Source organism: Salvia miltiorrhiza, chromosome 8 (genome assembly GCF_028751815.1).
Source record: "Salvia miltiorrhiza cultivar Shanhuang (shh) chromosome 8, IMPLAD_Smil_shh, whole genome shotgun sequence".
Lineage (NCBI taxonomy): Eukaryota > Viridiplantae > Streptophyta > Magnoliopsida > Lamiales > Lamiaceae > Salvia > Salvia miltiorrhiza.
Window position 1 is genome coordinate 14,609,013 of NC_080394.1, and position 9,594 is coordinate 14,618,606.

Here is a 9,594-nt window from a genome sequence, read left to right on the forward strand (position 1 = left end):
TGAAATTTTTAATTGATCAAAAAAAAAAAAAAAAAAAAATGTCAACCAACTGAGGTTGGCGTGCCTTGATAGAAGTTGATTTGATAATTACAAAATATAAATAAAAGTACATTAAACACGAGAAGGGGCAATGGCACGCCACCACTATTTTGGGGTGATTTTGTAGTGCATTGCAAATACTGCTCGCCCAGGCCCCAGCATGCCTACAACGTCTTTAAGTCGAAGCTCCATCATGTGCCTTCTCACTTGTAATTTGATGTATTTTTTTAATTACCAAATCAGCTTTTAACGAGATACATCAATTTCAAATTTCAAATAACTGAATTTTTGATTCTGACTATAAATTGAACAATATAAACGAGTATAAGCTAATTTATAATATTTCAAATTTAAGTAAACATAAAGTAAAAGTTCATCTAGTTTTTTAGTAATAACCTAAAAACAAATTAGATAGGATAACATTAACTTTCCAAATGATAGTGAAAATTGTTTTTTTTCACAAAGATAAGATTGATTAAATTTTAAGTTTTTTATTTTTGCCATGTGAAAATAGATATTTTGATATACTGATTCAACAATGTATCAACATATGACTTTTTAATCAAATACTTATTTTTGAATTTACATAATTGAGGGTATTTTAGTCATTCGCTCTGAAGTCGTACTAAAAATTAAAAAGAACACTTTGTTTTTTTTTTTTCAATATCCGTCTTGTTGCCGCTCTTATTCGTCTCCATTTCCCGCCAAACAAACACACACAGTCAGTCGCCGCCAAACAAACACACACAGTCGCTCACAGAGAGAGAGAGAGAGGCGCATTGGTATAGTCTGAGTCTGAGGAAGTGATGGATATTCCCGATTTGGAAGAGCTGGAATGGCTGGAATCCCATGCTCAGGACGACGATCAGTTCGACGATGATTTCGACCTCGATGTCGAACCGCCCTCACCCCCTTCATCACCCTCACAGCGCCCGCCCCTGTCTCTCCCGCCGAAGCCCTCACCTTTCAAACCCCAGCCCCAAATATACCCTACTTCCAACAAACGCGCCGGATCTGACCTCCTGAATTCGATATCCCTAGATGCAACCGACAATCACTACCTCGATAGTAATTGGGCAAATGGAAAGAGGAGCAGAAACGAAGAAGACGAAGCTCGGCACGAGAAATTCGCCCTGCCTGAATGCCCAGACGTCTCTGAGGAGAACAAGGAAGGAAGTGATGACGACAAGGAGTGGCTGAGATGCTCGCCCCCGCGGGATACTTTTGAAGAGATGGAGGTGGTGGAGGATGGGGAGCAGGAGAGGATATTATCCAGATACGCGACGGAGATAGACGGGGATTGTGTGCCTATCACAGGGCTGGATGGGGAGAGGGTGTATGCCAAGATATGCAGTAGTGTGGAGATGGATGAGGAAGTGAGGAACAAGAAATTGAATTTCAGACGAGACCATAATGGTGAGGCTGTATCCTTTGATGGTCTAAGGCACTTGACTATTCGTGTTTGTGATTTGTTTGTTGATGAATAAAGTCTTTGATATGTTACATTGACATAGTGATTTTAATTTGCTGGTCGAAACCGTTATGAGAATTGATGCTGATCAAAGGGGACTATGCTTACATGCAGGACTCCTTCAGGAACCTGTCAGAGTTCTGATGGAAAAGGTTGAGCAAGAGCAGTTTACAAAGGTAAGTTTGTCCTGTCCATACTGCCTAGAAAAGAAGTAATGTAGCACCTTTCCTCAGTGACATTCAGATTCCATCCATATGTTTTCTTGACCAAATGATTTTGTTCTTGTTTAGACAACTAAATGTGTATACTTCAGCTTTTGATGATGACCAAAACAAAGATATTTTAAACGTGTTCATTTGTGAAGGCTTTGCAAGGAAGTGTTGAAGGTGATTCAACAGAGGTAGTTCCATCAACATCACCAGTAACTACTGAACAACTTTGGGTGGAGAAATATGCTCCAAGTTCATTTACGGAGCTTCTCAGTGATGAAAAGACAAACCGTGAGGTTGTGTAGCATCTTTCTTAGTTACATTCCACTACATGTTTGTTATAGACTTCTCAAATAAATTGATTTGACTGTAGTACTCCAACATTTCTCTGCCAGCTGTGTAACCTTTGTAATATATATACTGCAGGTTCTCCTGTGGTTGAAACAGTGGGATTCCTGTGTTTTTGGGTCTGAGATAAAGAGTACCACTGATGATGTTTTGACTTCTTTGAGACGGCATTCTACAGGCTCCCAACATCTTAAACAATCTTCCAAGAGTTTTTCTCGAAATAACAGAGAAACCAAATTTAACAAAGATATGCTGATGGCTGATAATGAGTTGGATAAAGAAAACAACTCCTCCCTAGGCCTTCAGGAAATGTGGGACAAAAAGAACAAAAGTTCTGGTCCTCCAGAACAGAAGGTTATTTTATGTGTCTATCCTTTAACACCGTTGTGGCAATTTAATTACAACACCTTTTGATTGTAAGGTGGAGCTCTGTTCTTGTGATGGCTTATTCCCTAGTAAATGCTGAAGCGACTTTAAACCCACATGATGTATCAATTGACATTGTGCAATTTAGAAATATTAAGTAAACCCAGATTTTAGTAGTTCGTTTTCCATCATTTCAAATTGCTTTTTTTATATATTAAATCTTGATCAATCCTAATCATAACAAACCTTCATTGGAATTTGTGGGGAGGTGTGTGACATAACATTTCGGTTTGACTGCTCTTTTCGTGTTTCTATTTTCTAATTACCAATATTAGGGAATTTTGTGATTGATATATCAATAAACTGCTCTAGATCCATGATTACCTGCAGCATGGACGAGAAATTTATTTAGCAATTGAAGTTGCATGTATTAATGTCAATCATTCTACAGCAGTAATCTGTATTAAATTTATTTCCATGTTTCTTCTTTGACATTTTATGTATGCTTAAATACTGTCGACGACCATCACAGGTCCTATTGCTTTGTGGTTCCCCTGGACTTGGGAAGACTACACTTGCCCATGTAGCAGCAAAGCATTGCGGGTACCGTGTTGTTGAGGTCAAATAATTTCAACTATATTGTTTTTATGAGCTCAATTGATTCCTAGTTGCTTCTTTATTGTGAAAGCAAATAGCTGACCGTTTTTGTCTCTTTGTTGAGTTGGAATCAGCCTGGTGAAGTTGAATGAATAGTTCCCATGTTTAAAAAATGTACATTGGATGATTTTTTTCACTAAATATTCTGATCAGGAATGAATTTTACAAGCCATCTAGTTCGTCCTTTGTCCTACTGCATTTCAGATATTTACCAGGCCATAAATAAACTGTTTCCATTAAAAATGGCTTGTATCCAGGATCAGTTCTTAGTGCAGATGAATACTAGTATGCAAATCCGAGCTCTTCTGATCATCTCACCTACTAAACAGTTACCAAGTTTGCTTTGTTGAATTTTAAGTATCAAGCGTATCGAGTGATCGAATTTGGTCAAATAAAGAGAGCCATTATGCTGACTGGTTGGTTGTTGTTCATTGACAGATTAATGCAAGTGATGACCGATCAGCATCGACCATTGAGGCTAAAATCCTTGATGTGGTCCAGATGAATTCTGTAATTGCTGATTCAAAGCCAAAGTGCTTGGTTGGTATCAGTGTGTAACACTGTTAATATACCTTTTCACTTTTTTCCTAATTTTCATTCCATAGTTGATGTGCTCATCAACAAAATTTGGGTACTTTTTTAAGGTTGTTGATGAGATAGATGGCGCCCTTGGAGATGGAAAGGGTGCTGTGGAGATCATTCTTCGATTGGTAGGTTATTGCTCAGAATTCTTTGTATTTGTTTCCTCGTAATATCTTCACACAGAAGTTGTATAGTTGAAAACCTGTAGCTCCTTGGTAGACTATGGTAAAAGCTACAGTAGCATTGGTTAAATTAGGTCAAAGCCTAGCTGTTTTAGGCTTTTAACTCTGTTTATAGACAGGCTTTCTAATGTCAGATATTCACTCTAAAATGTATAATGATCCATAATGTTGCAGTTGTCTGCTGAAAGAAAACGTGATACTGGAAAAGAAAACATATCTCAAGAGGCAAATTCCGGTCGAAAATCTTCGGGAAAGAAGCAGAAAAGCTCAGTTTTGTTGAGACCTGTAAGTATGATTTGCCTTGTACCATTTCCCATATAAAATATTAACTGATATGAGTTGACTGATTGTGATACTCAGGTGATATGCATCTGTAATGATCTATATGCGCCAGCCTTAAGACCATTACGTCAAGTGGCCAAGTAAGTTCCTGTTATTTGATTTTCTCTTTTACAAGTTTCGTGTGCAATGTTGGACTTGGACGACCAATAAAACAAAATGTGTTTATTTTGAAATTGCAACAAATGTTAATTATCAGCTAAGAAGGAGATACGAAAAGAGAAATGAACATGTTACCCATAATATATTGCTGAGCTTGTTCAGTATACATACATCTTACTACTGAGAGAGATTTGGAGACTGATGAGAGAATGCATATTGTATTTGAAACCTAATACATATTGACTATTAGTTTTACATTAGAGAAACCTTCAGTAAACATCTATCAGGATGTATCATGGGAACAATTTTCCCAGCTGGTATCAGGATTATTTCCCATGCACTGTACTGTCAGCCTTTGGTGCAATCAGCAATGCCACTTATATCAGTCCAAACTGTGTCATCTCTTGATAGTTGATACCATCATACCAGTTAATATTGCAAACAGTTAATTTTTTTTAATTAATCTTTCCATTGCAGGTTCACAAATTTTGACCAATTTAAAGTACATAAACTATTGATTCCTAGTAATATTGCAACAAGACAATGGCCTCATAAATTTATGCTTCTGTTTCAGGGTTCACATCTTTGTCCAACCAACTGTGAGTCGTGTTGCAAATAGGTATGTGATTGATTTTGTTAATTCCATGAATCAGTTGATCTTTCTGACTGATTTATTTTAGCTGGCTTCATTTGAGATGTCTGATTTGCCACACTGGTATCATTTTGCACAGAGAATTTCACTCCTTGCTGATCTATACTACTTGGAACATTATGGCTGAAGGCTGATAAATCGATTTAATTCTAAAAACATGTGTAATTTATTTTGCAGTCATGTATTTCATTTAAGTTGTCAAACATTATTAAATCAAGACTAATCTATTTGTTATTGAGATATAACTCTTCATACAGTATCTGCTTATGGTTAATTTTCCCTTTTCCTCTGATATAAGGGGTTGCCCCCTTTCTAGTACTTAAAGGCTAATGTGCATGCTATATTTCTTATATATAATTTCTGGTTGCTGGTTATTGTTAAATATGCTTGTGTGTGATAGAAAGTATTTTTCAGTTACACCCAGTTGATACGGAATGGAAATAGCACACAACTGACTGAACTAATTCAAAATAAAGCTTATGAGTTTGATATGTTTTCAAAGTTTAGTGTTTATGCTACTTCTCCAATATGGTCCAATGATCATTTTATTGTATTGTGTAAAGTTCAGGCTATCATATAAATTTAATTGATTCTATTTTCATAGCCAATTGTTTAGTTACATTTGGAAAATATTACTGCTTATTATTTTACTTGTGCTGCATTAACATGCATTGGTCCCTTGGAAGTGATTATATTATGTTCTTCATATACTGGTATTATATCAAACCTCTCTTTATGTCTTCTGTCTAAGCTAAGCATGTAAATTTTAAATGATAGGCTGAAATATATTTGTAACAAGGAAGGAGTAAAGACCAGTTCTGTTGCTCTTTCTGCTCTTGCAGAATGCACTGGTAAGTCAGACTTGCTGTTGAATGTATGTCTTATGGGGCCAATATAATGTTTTTATAATAGCTTGATGCATACAAAAAACAAAGATACTTGGTATAATTATTATCACCAAGCAAGTCACTGTAGTAAATGTTTTCATAATCTTCACTTTTATCAGAATGTGACATACGGTCATGCTTGAACACTCTTCAGTTTCTCAACAAGAAGAAGGAAATGCTGAATGTGGTACGACCTTTAGCAGTATATTGACTGATATAGTATGATGCTCTCTTGAAATAAATCAAATATGGTTTGACCTCCTTATTTTGTTTACTTTTCTGCTTTAAGATGGATATAAGCTCTCAAGTGGTGGGTCAGAAAGATGCAACTAAAAGTGCTTTTGATATATGGAAAGAGGTGAGTTGCCATTGTTTTCAGATTACATGCCAATTTGCTTACTCACCATTCTTATTTCTGTTTTTCTTTTCCTCTCTCTCTCTCTGTGTGTATATATATATATATATATATTTACATATGTATATATAAAGATCTTCCAAAAGAAAAAGGGGAAATCTGGCAGAAGATCTAACAACTCGAGCAACAGTGTGTCCAAAGACTTTGAATATCTCTACTCTTTGATATCTAACCGGTGCGTATAGGATTATCCTTATATGTTCAACTGTTCAAGTGAAAGTCCATTTATTTATTTTTTATTTTCCCAGCGGCGATTCTGAGTTAATATTGGACGGGATCCATGAAAATATTTTTCAGCTCCATTATGTTGATCCTCTGATGCAGAAGACTGTGAGTCTTTCTATTCTTCGTTTATTTGAATTTTTTTTTTTTTTGGTGGGGGGTGGAGGGAGAGTTCCAACCCCTCAAATTACTCACTAGGTGTATGACTTGGAACAATCATGCTACTTTGGAGCTACACATTAAGTTTTCACTGAAAACTTATGTTTTAGGTACAATGTTTGGACAATCTGGGAGTTTCTGATGTAACTCATAGGTACATCATGCGCACACAAAAAATGTCTCTTCTAGGTAATACTATTATAGCAATCTCTAGATGTTGCATTCTCATTATATGATGTGTATCTGGTCCTAACTGTGCTTGTTATTTGCTTCCACAGTTTATCAACCGCCCATTGCAATATTTATTCATCGTCTGATAGCTCAACTTGAGAGAAAGGATATTGAATGGCCAAAATCCTTACAGAGGTATCTACATTACCTTTAATCTCGATTTTTTCACACTCTATGAGTATAATCTAATTGCCATTCCACAGACACCGAACAATTCTGTCAGAAAGGATGGACATGTTTCACTCATGGCATAATGGAATATCACCATATATTTCAAGGCATTTGTCAACAAAATCCTTTGTCGAAGACTCAATTTCTCAATTGTTGCATATTCTGTCACCACCATCCCTGAGACCGGTAATTGATTTTTATTCCATCGACTTCTGATAATTCTCAATTCTGGGTTTCTGCTGTATTACGCTGTTAAAAGAATATGAGTAATCGATATGTCATGTCCCACAACTGATGGGAAACCAATGCTTCAAAAATTCATAAGTTAGTACAATTGAGTCATGTAGCAACTTGGATTTAATCAATTGGTAAAACGAAGATGGATGTCTAGTAGAAGTAGTTTCTAGAGGAACCCGTGGTGCCATCACATCACTACTAGGCCCCACCTCTGTGGACTGGGGGCATTACACGATACATTGGCTTACATGTCAGCTGTTTTAATATGTCCTTCATTCACAACAGTAGAAGGTTTCCACGAGGAACGACAAGTTGTTTGTACACACTAAATAATGCATTCTCCATTTGCAGGTTGCACTGCATTTGCTCTCAGACAAAGAAAAGAGTGATTTGATGCAGTTAGTAAATACGATGGTCTCTTATTCTATAACATACAAGAACATCAAATCTGATCGACCTGATACTTGGAGACATGAAGATGAAGCAACCACAATTGCACTTGATCCACAACTTAGCAATTTTGTACACTTCAAAGTTAGTTAGCTAGTTATGCAAATTGAGCTTTCAATATGATGACTTTTGATGAAATACTTGGTATTATTGCTCCGGATATATCTCTATTTATTTGGTTCGTGTCTTTTGAGCAGGATTACAATTCATGCCATATCGATCTTGCCTTGCCGGTAAAGCAGGTCTTGGTTCACGAGGTAAGTTATGTGGGATGTATTATATTTCCTGAATTTATGCTCCAAGTTTCTTCTGGTAGTATTCAGTTATCCTTATCTTTTTTTAATTCCAGCGTCAACTGTTAAAACCCAAATATGTGATTCATCGTGTAATTACTTGCAGGTGGAAAAGCAAAAGATTCTGCAAGGTAGCCTATCTAAATCAACCAATCTGCGTGGGGAGGAGAATCATATCCTTGCAAAGAATAATGCTGGGACTAGACCACCATCAAAATTTAGTTTTACAAATGGTTTTGCTGAAAAGAAAACAAACCAGAAAAGTCCAGCTGCTGAGAAACCTGAACTTCCTAAAGTTGATGAAGTAAAATCAGTTCGAAGGACAAAAAAGCCATCTGGTGACCTGACTAGTTTTTTCAATCGGTATGATTAATCCTTTGCTTTTATCTCATTCTGGTTATCAGCAAAATAAGATGACCTGAGTGCCACAAAATGCCCAGCACTAACCAATCCCCCCCCCCCCCCCCCCCACACACACACACAAAGATAGTTCATGCGATGCTATTTTCTCTGATTCTAGTTTATGAAACCTACTTCACTAGTTGTTCTCTTTGTCCTGATTGATGAAATCCGTGTTCCTCTATCTTCCCCTTTTTACATTGGGTTACAAATGATTGTTTTTAATCTTACGTACATGCTCTTGATTACTCATTTATTGAAGAGCTACTTTGCGTGGCATTTATTGTTTCTTATGCATATCTAACAGGATTAAAAAGGTTGGTGACGAAGGTTCTGAAGTTACAAACAGTGATGTGCCAAAGTCTGCAACAAGACGGAGAGATTCACACCCTTTCCTGTTCAAATTTAATGAGGTAAGCAATTATTGCTACAACTTTCCTTCAATATTTGTTTCTCATGGGTTTATTCCGTCGATTTAATGACCGGACTCAGCCCTGATGCCGGGTCGGATCCATCACTTATTACTTGATGATTTTAGTCGATTAGACTTGGACTTGTTTGTGCATTTTTTACCCATCCCATGTATCTGTATTCGTTACTTTGCTTTTGCTTGTGCTTGTGTGTAGGGATTCACAAATGCTGTAAAGAGACCGGTGCGAATGCGTGAATTCCTTCTCTGATTTATTACAAGCTCCAACATATGTTTGTCCATATATAGTTAAGCTTCAATTAATATTTCAACGTAGCGTATAGCTTTTCATTTCCTTTTCGATTCTAGTGATTCTTTCGATTTCCCTTTTCGATTAGGGATTAATAGGTGATGATATAAACCGAAAAATGAAAAAAAATCTATGTATTTTCCGACTTACTACTTATATTGAATAAATAACACAAAATATGTTAAAAACAGGTCCGTTACATTTATTAAAATCAAGGTTTAATATTTATTTTCAATTCTCAAAATATATTTATTTATTATATTTCAGATATTTCGATTTTTTTCTTATTTAATTGATACACAATCATAGTGGTTGATTAATCTTAAATTTCAAATATTTTACATATGTTGATTAAATATTCAAGAAAGAATAAATAAATAAATATCTTAAAGTCTATTTTAATCATAGATATTACCAATATATATTTTAATAATATTAGAAATATTTATTGAATAGTTTATTTA

The 9,594-nt window shown here is 35.9% G+C and overlaps 1 protein-coding gene across 1 annotated transcript; it reads left to right on the forward strand.

Annotated features, from left to right (window-relative positions):
- The first annotated feature begins 716 nt into the window (after window positions 1-716).
- LOC131001284 (uncharacterized) lies at window positions 717-9,341 on the forward strand. Its single transcript, XM_057927629.1, has 23 exons — window positions 717-1,455; window positions 1,625-1,686; window positions 1,875-2,015; window positions 2,146-2,421; window positions 2,966-3,052; window positions 3,529-3,630; window positions 3,735-3,800; window positions 4,029-4,139; window positions 4,215-4,276; window positions 4,870-4,914; window positions 5,725-5,798; window positions 5,954-6,021; window positions 6,124-6,192; window positions 6,324-6,424; window positions 6,498-6,579; window positions 6,741-6,819; window positions 6,909-6,996; window positions 7,065-7,218; window positions 7,621-7,803; window positions 7,917-7,976; window positions 8,119-8,375; window positions 8,719-8,824; window positions 9,038-9,341. The coding sequence occupies exons 1-23, from the start codon at window positions 846-848 to the stop codon at window positions 9,089-9,091; spliced, it is 2,937 nt and encodes a 978-aa protein (XP_057783612.1). The 5' UTR covers window positions 717-845; the 3' UTR covers window positions 9,092-9,341.
- The last annotated feature ends 253 nt before the right edge of the window (window positions 9,342-9,594 follow it).